At 53.0% G+C, this 13,983-nt stretch overlaps 1 protein-coding gene across 3 annotated transcripts in view; it reads left to right on the plus strand.

Annotated features, from left to right (window-relative positions):
- Positions 1-13,983, plus strand: part of SNX27 (sorting nexin 27) — a 32,413-nt gene that overhangs the window by 5,785 nt on the left and 12,645 nt on the right. For all 3 annotated transcript variants that reach the window (XM_055792106.1, XM_055792107.1, XM_055792108.1), the window contains exons 2-6: positions 6,598-6,829; positions 9,902-10,094; positions 11,400-11,464; positions 12,307-12,411; positions 13,517-13,595. In XM_055792106.1, the coding sequence (XP_055648081.1) occupies positions 6,598-6,829; positions 9,902-10,094; positions 11,400-11,464; positions 12,307-12,411; positions 13,517-13,595 (674 nt within the window). The remainder of the gene's footprint in view (positions 1-6,597; positions 6,830-9,901; positions 10,095-11,399; positions 11,465-12,306; positions 12,412-13,516; positions 13,596-13,983) is intronic.

The raw sequence follows: 13,983 nt of genomic DNA on the forward strand, positions 1-13,983 counted from the left end.
TTGATGTCAGTCAGAAAGGTTACGCCGAAGCAGTCCAGCTCGGTGCTGGCAGGCCTGTAGTCTGGCAGCTCTGTCCGTCTCTGCCCTTCTCGGGGTGGTTTTGCTGATGGTTCAGGGAAGGCAAACCCAAGGAGGCCTTGACCTGCATTGTGTCTCCCATTGCCAGTGTAGAAGCTGATTGCAGTTAACTGCTCCTGAGTTTCCAGGGTGGATTTGATAAAGATTTGGTTTCTGAAGTGTCCAAAATGTTGTTCCTTTTTCAGCGAGACTAATAGCTTTCCACCTATTGAGTCACTACTTGTTTGCTTTTCAGTAATACTTAGTTTTTAACCTTCTGAAGTGTTAACATTCTTTGTTGTCTTTCAGGGTGTTTCAGAAGTGTTAATTTGCAAGGAATCGTTGCTCTCATGATTGAAGCGGGTGAATGACAGTCACACTGTTTGCCAGAGCAATGCATGTAAATATGCACAGGCACATTAAAACTTCCTTAAAATGTTGTAAGAGGCTTCAGTGAAAATGGTAATTATCCCAGCTGCCTTCTGGTCTCTCCCACATCAGAGAAATAGGAAAGGTCACTGGAATTGCATTTGTTAGTCTTCCTGGGTTTTTAAACCTGTTTTGAATAGTGTTGGACAGGGTCTGGATTGCTCAGCTGTAAAAGAGGAAGGCTGGCTTCCCTTCCTTTGGGTGATGACAAATGGAGAAATACTGCTTCGGCCTCAGCTGAACAGCCCCGGGATGGTCAGTGTGAGCAGGGCTTGCACCGGCAGCTGCGTGGCTTTGGGGACCGAGCGGTTCAGGGCTGGAACACGCTGCCTGTTGGAGAAACCGTTTAGCTTGAATGGTCTCGGGTGTATCGTGCAACAGAGAAACTTAATGCTCCTCTGGGATAAGCTGCAAGGAGCTGGGTCTGTTCAAGCTGCTGTGGATCGCTCGGGCGAATGCGTTGTGCTCCCAAGGAATGGTGGAAGGGAGCTGGCACTGCAGCTGCCCCTTTGCAGACGCACCCTGTCAGGCATTGCGGGTGACATTGCATGGAGCTGTTTCGGTGGTGGGCATCAGCTGGGTTTGAGAAGGGAAACGAAGCGCCTGCTCCTGCAGCTATGGCAGGCCTGGAGAGGCTGTCCCGCACTGCTGTGTCTGGTAAGCTCATTAGCCGTTCATCTTTAGTTGCAGAGCCTCTCCCGAGGAGGCTGCTGATCCCAGTGGTGACTGCCCTTGTTGCTGGATCTCGGCTTCACTCTTCTTCCTTCATCAGCCCTTCTCAGAGCAGAGAGTAGTCTGTCACCACTGCTGTTGCCTCAGCACCGCGCTTGGAATCTCTCCTGCAGCTGAATATTGGCGAGAACAGGTGTGCTACAGAAGAACTGAGGAGCAGGGAGCTTCTTGATTACGTTTGGAATTTTATGGGCTTGATGCGCAGAGCAGGAGCTAGATGGAGCTGGAAGATGTGGAGCCCTGGGTGGGGGGAGATGAGGACTTGGCAAACCGTCCCCATTGGGACAGGTGACACGTGAAGTTGTGGTGTGGATAGCTGCTGCCAGCCTTGCTTCTGAGGCCACATCTACGTGGCAAGGCTCTTGCCAGCCTGGTTCTGTCGCACCGAGGTGGGAGGGCAGTGTGATGCCAGCCCGATGCAGCTGTGCTCGTTTTACCTTTGCCGGTCTTACCTTGACTGCAGAGCCGGGCTCTGGCTGCGTTGGTGCTGCTGAGAGTGTGGGATGGCAGGAGGTGTTCACCTGCTAAAAGGCAAAGCCTTAAGGATGGCTGGAGTACTTTCTGGGATGTCTTTCCCTGGACGGTTTGTCAGCTGGGTCAGTACTTTGCCTGAACAAAGACAGGCTGTGGTCTTAATCTCCAGGAAGCTTATTGCAGACTTTCTTGCAGTAAATCGCCTTGTCATCTCTTGACAGACAGATAGTTGGGAAATTTTAAGAAGTCGTTGCAGAAAATGAGTCATTTGGCTTACAAATGGGAGAAGTGAAATGTTCTGCTCTTTGTCTTGGGGATCTTGCTCATTAGCGTTGGCACGATGGGAAATTTTCCTTGGTCAACGCGTGCTTTGTCCTCAGGATCTCCCAGTGTTTGCCAGCCGTTCCTGTTCTTGCCGATGGGCGTTCCTGGGGTCAAATGCAGCTGGTGAACGAGACTGTTTCTGCCCGTGCTAGCGGAGAGAGCAGGCCTGGGGGAGCAAGTGGGGTGCTTCAGCAGCTCACCCTCCTTCCAGTCAGGGGACTGTGCCAGCCTGCAGCTGCTGCTCACCATCTTTGGCCTAGTGCTTTGGAAACTCTGTCTCAGAGAGGCTTTTAAATTCATTAGGGTGAACAAACACCAGTCTGCTCTGCCCCCCAGCATGTATTTTTTGTGGCAGGAGCTTGCCGAACCACAGGCTGAAGATCTTTTGTTAAACATAACCTGCTGTAATTCCCGGAGCTCAGCTTCGCCTGTAGCACCAGGCGAGCCCCGACGGGCGAGTGCCAAGGCTGGCAGCTCCTGATCCTGCCCCACGCGTGCCAGGGTTTCTGCCCTCGCAGCGGTGTTGATGGGCAGTGTAGCGTGCCACTGCCTCGGGTCACAGTCCGGAGTCTCAGCCTGTCTTGGCAGGCATCTTCAGCATCGTGCCGGACTGTGGGCTGCCACAGGGGTGTGTGTTCCCTCTGCCGCGGCGAGACGGTTGCCGACAGAGATGTGATAATGAGCTTGTTGGGGTTACGTTGTCTTCAGCTTATCCAACGTGAGCTTTTAGTCATGGCAAATCTCGAGCTAGACTGACTATAACCAGCACAAAGACAGCTTCTTCCCAGCTTCCGGGAGGGGATGGCGAGAGCGTTTGGGAGCCCCCTTGCAGCCCTGTTTGGGAGGGGATGCCCCTGCTGGAGGGAGAGCATGAGAAGGCTCTGCACTGCCCAGTCCAACATCGCCTCTTCCCACCAGCTTCAGAGCTTCTCCCACGGTAACCTTCCTGCAAGGCAGCTTGCATCCCTGGTGAGGCGAAGAGGAAGCAGGGCACCAAGGGAAGGAGACTTGCCCACTGTCCTGCCGTGGAGGGTGACAGAACCTCATGCTCCTGGTTTAACCACCTCCACGTTTGGTGCTGGACAGCTGAGAGAAGGGATTTGTTGGGGAAGTTGCTCCTCGAGTGCTGCTGAAGTCTGGCAGACCTTGCTGGGGGTTACATGGCTGTGGTCTCCATCCTGCAGCAGTTTGCTCCACTGTGAGCAGAGTCCTGTTCTTTTTCCCATCCCGCGTGGAAGAGAGCCCTGTGCCACCTGCGGTACCTCCTTCGTGGAGGGGAGGATATGCTGGGTCTGGTCGTCATCTGCCGCTGCTGTACCTGGATGTCCTTTCTGTGTGGTATGGAGGGACCCAGCCCTGCGGTCAGCTCAGCAGCCCTCTCCTGGGATCGTGTGTACTCCCTGGAAGGGTAAAGGTAATGCCTGGATCTTTTTTCCAACTCCAAATGGAGGCAGAACCTTGAGGAGCAAAGTAGCCAAGTGTCCCGTGGTCTTGGGAAAAGTGCATTCTGCTCTCGGGTCCCACAGGTCCGTGGCTGCGCAAGCAGCACGTCATTCAGCTGTGCTCCTCTGCCTTGCCAGCTGCTCCTGATTTGCCCGTGTAGTGTGATTTACCGTTCCCTTTCTTTGCCGGTTCCTCGCTGATGATTCCAGCCTGAGTTGCTATGGTGACTTTATTGCAAAGGTGCGAGTCCTCCGGCCCCGCGTGCTGCGGTACTGACTGCTCCTTCCCACCGCGCCACAGCAAAGGGGCGAGCAGGGCTGCTGTGACAGCAGCATCTGATCGCAGAAAGACCTGCTGGGAGCGATGGAGAGACAGCAGTGGGTGTTACCGCTTTTTTTGTGAATGAAATGATGCATTGCAGTCATAATTTTGGGAGTCTCAGGTCCTGTCCTCACCCCCTCCCAGGGTTTGGTGTCTGTTTGGGGAGAAAATGGGTGACAGCAGACGTCACCCGGGGCCGAGGATGGTGTGGGCGAGGAAGAGGAGGAAGCCAGCAGCACGTTTGTTCTCGTTCTGCTGGCAGAAGGGAAAGGGCAGTGCCTGAGGTCTTTGCTGATGGGAAGTTAATATTAAGATGAAGTTCCAGCCTAGCTGGGGCTGAGTGACGAAAAACCAGCCTTGACTTTTGGAGAGCTCAAGCGGCGTGTCCTGCAGCCTGGGTCAGCCAGGAGCCCCCGCTGCCAGCTGGAGGGGGCTCTGCCTGCCGTGGCTGGAGGTGGGCTCGAGGTCGGTGACTAAACTCCCCTGCCTTTATCCTCGTCCCTTCAGGGCAGGACTGGGATGTGTGAAGGAGAGCTGGTTTGGCCTGCTGTGCAGCAGCCCTCGCGCGACTGCAGTCTCTGGCTTTCCATCCCCATCCACCCAAAATCTCACCTGGGCAGCGGCGGTGCAACCTTGTGGACAGGGCTCGTTCTAGGCGAGTGGAAGTGGTCTGGGATAAGCCAGCAGCATGTGAGCTTCGGTCAGGTGGAACGAACGTGAATGTGGCTTTAGTGTGGTGATGCTGGCGGCTGATGGCTCGACTCGGTGACGAGGGCTGCCCTCTGCACCAGACTCGCTGCTTTGGGGGCAGAGCTGGCTCCCGGGGAGGGGCTTTCCCCTCTTCCTGAACTTAACGGCCTCTTTGCTATAAAAAATGTGCACGGCTCCTCAAGTGCCCTTATCGCACACAGCCTGCATCCGAGCGTTCCTTCGTTATCCCTTCCCTGAAGCGATACAGGAACTCTAAGAGTTGGTAGCCATGGGTGGTGGCCACTGGGGGAAGCTTGCTTGTCCGACTGCTGGCAAAGCACAAGCACTGTCTCTGGCTCGCAGGAGTTTAAATTTGATTCAGAGCCTGGGATCTCTCATCTAGATTTGTAAGCTGAGGTCAAACCTTTCTAGGGTGACTTTTCTAAGTAAAAATTTAGATTAAAAAATGATCAGTGTGAAGCGGTAAGAGCTGTTCTCTTCCCTTTGAGAGCTGGGGATTGAAAGCTAAATCCCATGTTTGATTTAAGGCAAGTTGGGGTGATTCTGTGACCAGGGTCTTTGGTGGCGAGCTGATGACAGTCTGTTCCCAGGCTCTGGGAAGGAGTAGCTCGTTGCCAGAGGGAGTATCTGAGCCCTTTCTTTCCCTGCATGGTTGGGATTTGTGGCTGGGGAAGTGCAGGCTGCTTTTGTCTTGCTCTCCTCTGACGCATCAGGTATCGGCCATAGCCAGCAGTGCAGAATAAGAATAAGCTGAACTTTCTGGTGGGGAAATTCCTTGGTGCGAGCAAAGGCAAACCGAGGTTGAGGCATGGTTGCTTCAGCAGCGGTGAGAAACTCCTTGTGAGGAACTGCTGGTTTGTTCCAGGCTCGCCCTGGGCAGCTGCTCGGGAGGCAGAGGTGAAGGGACCTGTCGTCTCCGGTGAGCTACGGGCTCTCCGGCAGCCTTGCGAGAGCGTGGCCGGGCTGGCTGGTAGGGATGCGGTGGGTGAAGCTCTGCCTGTTCCTGTTTATACAGGGAATGTTTTGGATACCGAACTCTTCACGGAGACGCTTGTTTGACTGCAAGTTTATGGAGGCTCACGCTAAATTTAGCACTTATCGGGAGGAGAAGCAGGCTTGCCCTTTTCCAGATTTGGAAGAGAACCTAGCAGCTCTCTTCATTTTCAGATCAAATCACAGGTCCAGCATCTTTCCACGCTGGCTGAGGCACGGCCTGTATCCTCTGGGCAAAGCAAGAGCCAAGGGATCGTTAACTGCCCAGGGCTCACAGGAATTTCAGGAGTGCCGGAGGGGTGGCTTGGGTATGTCTTGGGTCTTCAGAGCTTCCATGGGGCTCCTGGAGGGTTTGGGGCATGGCTGGGAGGAGCTCCTGTGATCAGGTTGGAGCAATTTAGGAAGCAGAAAGGTGTTACTCGCTGTAGCAGTGCTCCTGAGCTGCTTGGGGCAGGGCAGAGCAGTATTCCTCGAAGTAACTGAAGCAAACGCACATCTCCTTTACATTGCACCGAAGCAGGTGCGCTTGTGGCTGCCGCGTCTTGGTGGATGGGAGCACTGGCTTCTGAAATAGCTTACCTTTGCTCTCGGAGCCTCCTTGCCTGCTTTCTCGTTCTTGTTCACCTGGAAGCTTCGATTCAGATTTAGGGAAATCCACTTATGTTTTGGAGCTGTAGAGGATCAGGAGGTGGGCTTTGTCCTAGCAGAGTAGTATGTATTACGCGTCCAGTGTTTTCTTCCCGAGTTCTGTGGTCTCCTTGCATTTGCCTTTAGCTGGCAGGAAAAGGCTTGCTTTCTGGGTACAAATGTGCCATGTCACAACGTTGGGAAATAGTAAAAACTGCAAAACTTGTTTTAAATATTCAAGGGGGTGCGTGAAAGAAGCTTTGGCTGTGTCTGTAATTCAGTAACTAATAACATGAGAAATCATCGATAGGAAAAATTAGTGAAGTTGAGACCAGAATAAAACTGGAGCAACCAGAGCAGTTGAGGTTGGAGGGATTTTCAAGGGAAGCAAGTGTGTGATGGATCTCTGGGCTCGTCCTGGCAGGATTTGAAGGCTCTGCAGTCACCTCTGGCTCGCTTACGGCTCTTCTGCTTTCTCTTTCGCAGGAATGGGGTGAATGTCGAAGGAGCAACACACAAGCAAGTGGTGGACCTGATTCGCGCAGGAGAGAAGGAGTTAATTCTGACAGTGTTGTCCGTGCCTCCCCACGAGGCAGATAATCTCGATCCAAGCGATGACTCTTTGGGGCAGTCATTCTATGACTACACGGAAAAACAAGCTGTGCCCATCTCCATCCCCACGTACAAGCATGTGGAGCAAAACAGCGAGAAGTTTGTGGTTAGTATAATCTTGGACAGTGTTTTCTGGAAACAGGATGCATCCACACCCAGAACGGACGCGCTTCTTGCTGTTAGTGACAAGTTAGCTCTCTGTCTTCAGGATGGAGGCATGCTAATTTATTACTGGTTTTGACACTGTCTTATTTAGGCTTGCCCATCTTCACTCTTATTGCACTTGGTTATTCTTTTGCAGCTATTTCCTATGTGCTGTGAAGCTTTTTATTAATGTATCTGGAATAGCTTGATCTCTTGTGAAGATTAAGTAGGAAGCTATTATTTTGTTCGTATAAGCTTTCATATTTGTATCTCCTGTTTTACACCAAGTGTTAAGGACATCTGTGATAGATGTAAAAGCAAAGGGAACAGATGTCTTGAAGCATAACTTCCCATCTCCAGAATTTCTTTTCCCTTTAGGGAGTGTCGTGGGAAATAGCTGTAAAACGTCTTTCCTTTGGGTTCCCTGCCTCTTTTCTCACGTTTACTGGGGAGGCTGGCAGTCACTTTCCTAGACAGGGTGATCCGTCCTCTAAGTACCTGACACGAGTGCATCCTCCTGAGGCTTAAGGTCAATACTGGCTCACCAGGGATGAGGCTGACTGCGGCTGGTAAGGAAACGTTTGGAGAGAGAGGCCCAGAATGGGCTGAACAAAGACATTCGTCTGCAGAACTGCTCCTTCTTGCAGCATTTGGGGTGTACTTAACCTCCTCAATCAGACTGGCCTTGCTTAGCTCTTCTGCTTCCTTGCCTGGCTGCATGGCGTTCACAGGCGCTCAGCAAACTGTCTCAATGGCCCTGTCCTCCAGCACCCTGCGTCTCACTGCTGGCCGCTTGCTCCGGGAGCACGCCTGGGGTCCGAGCTGCGGTGAGGGTCGGCAGAGCCTGTGGCCGAAGCCCAGCTGGCTCCGGGTTTCAGTCAGCGACTGGTAGAGATGGAAGGCTGCCACAAGCACAGTATTCTTCCCCTGCAAATAGCTGCTTGTTGTTAGGAGCGCAGTCCTACCCATGTCCAGATCATGTGTTTCTTCTTCTCGGTGTGCTGTCTCCGTTGTTGCAGGGCCAGGGAACTGTGTGGCCGCTGGTGGGGGTGGAAGATGAGGTGGAGGGACTTGGGATGAGATGGGGAGTATCAGGCGCTCTAGTTACACCGCTGCTTTGACTCGTGGCTGGAAGGTGTGTGCTGTATGCTGGCTGCCTTCACCCTCCCAGACTGGGAGGTAGGTTTGGCTGGAGCAGTCGCCCTCGGGATGTGATTGTGCTGTAGTGCGAAATGCCGGGAGACAGATGACAAACTGGCTCATCACTTTTTCCTCTCCTGGATGAGGATGGAGGCATTTTCCCAAGGAGGACCTAAGCCAGTATCGGTGTTGCAGAAGCAGCGTGTGTGTGTGTGAGAGAAGGATGGAGAGGGTTGAGGAACGCTCAGCTTGCCAGAAGAGTCAGGCTCCTGTGCAAAGTGTGTGACTTCAACATGTCCCTGAAGGGGACAGATGGGATCCTTGCGGATCCACAGCCTCCTGGGGAGCGTGTCTTTCCCTGTGCCCTGCTCTCCCAGCCCCAGCAGGAATCCTGTTGGGTAAGGTGTGCAGTGTGGAGCAGGAGAAAAAGGGGCCTAGAAAACAGGTTCTTCAAGAAGCGCCGTGCAGGGAGGGGGCCAAAGGGAGCCACCTCTCTAGACTGACAGTAGGTGCTGCTGTTTGGATCCAGCCCCAGCCTGGCACCGTCTCTTGAGGTGATGCCAGAAGGGCTGAATGCATGCTTTTTAAGGAAGAAGCTGGGGTTTTGTCGGAGCGCTTTTGCCTTGTGAAGGCTGTCGGGCGGGTACCTGGAGCGCGGGTGTGGAGGGTGAGCGAGGTGGGGCTGCTCCGGACCCTCGTCTGGGGAGAGGTTGGGGTTTTGAGTTTCCTAAACGCTGCTGAAGCCACCCTCGATGCATCGTTGGCACATGCCTCCTGCCGGACTGCACCCCAGCACTCTGCCAGCCCTTCGGCTTTGGGAGCGCGGCGGAGGGTGATGCTCCTCAAGAGGAAAGGTTGCGGTTGCAAACCTTCCCTTGTGCAACGTGAAAAAGCGTGAACCTGCTCTCTTCCCCGCTGCATCCCTTTCCTCGTGTGAAGCCAATTAAGGTAACGCTGCTGTTTGGGACCTCCTTATCACTGAGGGCATATTAGCAGTGCCTAGATAAGAGCTTGTTTTAACTTGCCTGCGAGAGTGAGCAGATTGGCTTAAAAACGGAGGCAGCTCATTAATGAATGGGAAGGGAATTCCCTGAAGAGCATCGCAGTGCTGAGAAGTGTCCTGTGACTGTAACTCTGCTCCAGGTTTTCCCCTATTTGGGACAAGAGTTCTCTTTTCTTAGTGGTGTCCGGAATGAAACTGGAAGAGTGCATGTGTAGCAAAGAGACTAGTTAACATGGGGTGATCCTAACAAGCCTCATGCTGCCTCTCTCCTGGGATCTGCCCCATGGTTGGTGCCTGACGGCTGCTAGGGGCTGTCCCCAAACACAAGCCTCCTGCTCTCTGTGCCTCTCAGCAGAAGTAGCTGTGAACGTGAATCCAGAGCTCTGGGGCTTTGGCTGCGACACGAGGCTCAATTCTGCAACGGGCTGGAAATTCAGCAGTAGCATCAAGCACACCTGGAAGGTGATGAGGCTCTTGTCACTGCAAACAACTGATGCAGTCAGCATGGTATTGCTGTGGCATCAGTCCAGCGGTGGCTTGGTGCATCTTGGGGACCTCCTGTGTGCAGGATGTGATCCAGGTGATCCAGGTGAATGCCATGACGGCTACACAGGACCTTTTGTAAAGGGTTTGGATGTGTTTCCCCTCCTTTTGGAGTATAAGGAGCTTGGAACTCATGCCAGTCCTGCTGCTGTCGGATGGAGGTAGTAGCTGGGACATCCCCCAGCTCCAGGGATAAGCAGTGGCATATTTAGCTATTCATACTGGTTTCTCATTCTAGCTCAAACCCTCCCAATTTAGTCTTGCACTACATGGGTCTGGGAAGGCAAAGCTGTGCCAGTTTGGATTTGGTTTTTCTCACCCCAGTGACCCTCTTCTTCCTCCCTGCAGGTCTACAATGTTTACATGGCGGGCCGCCAGCTCTGCTCGAAGCGGTACCGGGAGTTTGCCATCCTGCACCAGAACCTAAAACGGGAATTTGCCAACTTCACTTTTCCGCGTCTCCCGGGGAAGTGGCCATTCTCTTTGTCGGAGCAGCAGCTGGACGCCCGACGGCGAGGGCTGGAGGAGTACCTGGAGAAAGGTACTCAGCTGGGAGCTGGGATGCCGCCTTCCTTGCAAGCAGGGAAGAAGATCCTCAGGGCACATCCTTCCATGGGTGGTCCAGAACTTCATGGGCATTTGTTTACCTGGGAGGGAAAGAAGCTCATTTGTAGCTGGATCAGATTTTATGGCTGAAGTGGTGAGAGGGAGCTTAGACTTGCCATAGCTTAACGATGCGTGTGTTACCGGCTTGCAGTGCACTTCCAACAACAAAATGTGTAATTAGGTTTTTAACGCACAACAAGCTTTTATTTATAGTGTTGTATGGCTCACCAGTGATCTTGGAGATGAGGGAACACGGGGAGGAGGAAGATGAGGGAAGCTCTGGAGCAGGGAGAACATCATGTTCGAGGCTGTTCTCATCAGGGGAGCTCGGCTCAACCTGAGCTTGCTCACAGCTGAACGTTTTGGTCCTTTTCAATCACAATCGTAACGCCTGCAGCAGGACTTTCCTTTCGGTTGAGATCCCGTGATGGGAAAGGGGATGCAAAACCTTACCTCTGCATCAGGGTGCCTGGCTAAAAGATCTGGCCCCACGTTTTGCAGTGAAGAGGCTGTAGATGGGGCTTGGGGAGCACTGACCCCTCGTCCTCTGATGCTGTGTATTTTCTTAATTGCCTGGAAGCAGCTCCATTAGTTTGTGTGAGGTTAACGGCCTCTCCCCTTGCCCAGCACCTGGGAGGGAAGCTGCCTCTTCCCATAAGATGGACGTGGGTCAGGTTTTCCCCACCCCACTGACATCTCGGTGCTGCCTTGCCCAGTTTGTTCATCTTCACCCTCGGTTACCAGCTGGCTGGAGGAAGGGGCAGACTGCCTGCATCCTAGAGGCAACACGATAACAGTTCAGGTCCACGTTATTGGCTGAACTTGGCCTAAATTCCCAAACACTTTTAATCTTTCTGGAATAACTTTTTTTTTTTTAGAGGCAAAAATACTATTTATCAAATTCTTGCCCACTTTTAAGTATAGCCTAAACCTCCTGTTGGCTGTGTGCCTGGGGCCTGGATTTCACCCACAGGGAATATCTCAGCGAGTTACTCGGCACCGCTGTTCGCTTGCTATTGTCGGGGATTCAGGCTGGATCAGTCTCCATGCCAGGACACCTGACACAGCCCAGAGAGCACTTGCTTTGAGAAGCTTTTTCTGGGCTGGAGATAGCGCCCTTGTTTCACGCCACCCGCAGAACAGACAGTTGTTATTTCCATGTCGCCTTTGGGTCGGTCCTGGGAGGGGAGGGCTCCCCCTTCCCCGGGCACCCCCCTAACCTGCACTCTCTGTCCTGTAGTGTGTTCGATACGTGTCATTGGGGAGAGCGACATCATGCAAGAGTTCCTGTCGGAGTCGGACGAGGTAGGCACGTAGGCGACGGCACTGAAGCTCTGGCGTGACCTTCCCTGTTACAGAGGCTGTAAATGCTTGGTAAAACTGGATCGGAGAGCAGAGACACTCCCTGCCAAAGCCTTGCTTGGTTGAATAGAAAATGGTGGCAAAAAATCAAGGCTGCAGTCTGCTGTCTGTTATTGCGCTGTTATTATGGGAAACCTTTTCCCCATAGCAGCAGCTACGAGCAGCTTTGCTGCTGCTCTCAGAGGTGTGCACAGAGCAGAACCAGCCATGAGGCCACGCTGCGTACCCTGGCGCTCTGGCCAGGGGAGACCCAGCAAGGCACCCACATTCACTGACCGTCCTGCTGTTTTCTCTGCTGGTGGCAGCCCTGGTAGCTTTGCATTTGTGAGCTGTTTGTATCTGTCAGCCTTTAACCAGAAAGGCAACGGGCACTCTGAACTCCGGCCTGTTCAGCGTGCTTCTCCCCAGATTGGAGCTGCAGGCAGCATCGGCGAGTTTCTGGTTGCCATTCAGCTGCTCTTCTTTTGCCCACCTTTCTGTGGTTCATGAAGTTGCCCTGTCACGGAGCTTTCTCTTGCTCTTCACTGGCAAACCCGTGAATGGAAAATCCTCCCCCATCGTGGTCTGAAGCAGTTTGCTCAGCTTCCTGTCTCGGAGCAGAGCTCACATCTTCCTCCTTTCAGAATTTCTCTGGTGCAGACTGGAGCAGGATTCTTGAAGCTTGCAGAGCAGCAGGTGGTTAGAAGTGACCATGTTAATTAGCCAGTGTGAAGCAATAAACAGCCCGCAGAGCTTGGGGCTCGGTTTGTGTGAGGCTGATTTCTGTCTTCTCTTCCCTCTTTCAGAATTACAATGGCGTCTCAGATGTGGAGCTCCGAGTAGCACTACCAGATATAACAACAGTGACAGTAAGAGTCAAAAAGAACAGCACTACAGACCAGGTGTACCAGGTGAGCTGCTGCTGCTTTTGGGGTTTTTTTTTTGCCTTGACTGGAAGATTTAACATGATACAGACATCATCCACGACCCTGTGGGCACTCGCTTGCTTCTCTCCGTTCCTCTCGAGCGCAGCTGGGCATAAGGGACGTTGTTTTGCTGTAGCAGGGAGGACAGGGACGCTGCAAAACTCTAACCTTATGCCGTGCTGAAGCAGCGCTTTCACTGGCAGGTTTGGCTGCAAGGACGGAGTCATCGCTGAATTAATTTTCACTGATAATATCTTCAAGCTGGTGGCTGGCTCTAAGCGCTGGGCAGATTGTGTGTTACGGCTCGCAGTGGCTGCAGCGGAGGGGTTGGATCCAAGAGCTGCCAGCAGCCAACACACGAGCCTGTGGCTGCGTGGCAGGACAACAAGTTGGGTATTAAGGGCAGCGCCGGGTTACAGGTTTGCAGGTGGCTGGAGGCCCTCTGCTTTCAGTGGAAAACTAAGGAGAACTGACTTCAACCAGCACTGCAAGAGGAAAGTGGAAGCTGTCAGTGGATTAGGGGGAATAAGATGGTGCAGGGGAGACTCTTTTTGAAAGGAGAACTAAAAATGTTGCTGCAGGCGAGGGAGACGGAGTGTTGCGAAAGAGCAGGCTCTCGGGAGCTTGAGATCCGCACGGCAGAATCCCGCGGGTAGACGGGATTGGCAGCACAGGGTGCGTCTGGGACACAGCCTATTGAATTTCACTTCGCCGCCGCCGAGGTCTGTGAGTTTTGACTGTGGTACTAGCGTGCAGGACTGAACTGTTGTTGGAGAAAACTCCCCGGGGGGGTGTGCACGCCTCTTCTATTAGGAACTGAAGCTGGCGGCATCAGAAGAAAAATGACCTAATTGTCAGCCGTGGTGGCACTTCAAATCTAGATCAGTTTACAGGAAGGTGAAAGCAGGACAGTCTAAGCCTTTGCTTAAGAAAACGTCTGGTTTTACTGGAAGAGTAAAATTCAGGGTTTCCGTGGTGACTAACACCTCGGGAATACTTGGGAATAATCTGTATGAAGCTGGCTTTGCCCCAGAGAGGGATGGACAGCTGCTGGCTCCTGTTTCACTCACCCCTTTTTCCCCTTCTTTAGGCTGTGGCTGCGAAAGTTGGAATGGACAGTATTACCGCAAACTACTTCGCCTTGTTTGAAGTGATCAATCACTCCTTTGGTGAGTCTTCTAATCCCCTCGGTGCTGACGAGCAACCGAGGAGAAAGCTCTGCAGCGCTCGCAGGGCCCGGTGGCGCTCTCATTTAGGTCTTATCTCGACTCGCAGAATCAGGAGCCCCGGGAGGAACGGGGCAGGCACAGCAGGCTCTGATAATGAGGAGCCCTCCAAGTTTGATGGCTTTTTTTGCTGCTGCTTGACTTTCCCTTTCTTAAGCAGTTCAAGGAGACGAGCTTTTTGTTAAACTGAGAGATGCGTTTTACTTTAGTTCAAAGGGTCCGGCGAGCTTAGAAAAAGCAGGCAGCGTCACTGCAACGCGGCAGTTTCTGGAGAGGGGGGCAGCGGCTCGGGACGGAGCGAAGGTGCTGGGGAGCAGACTGAGGGCACCCT

This window comes from Falco peregrinus, chromosome 19, assembly GCF_023634155.1.
Source record: "Falco peregrinus isolate bFalPer1 chromosome 19, bFalPer1.pri, whole genome shotgun sequence".
NCBI classification, from domain to species: Eukaryota; Metazoa; Chordata; class Aves; order Falconiformes; family Falconidae; genus Falco; species Falco peregrinus.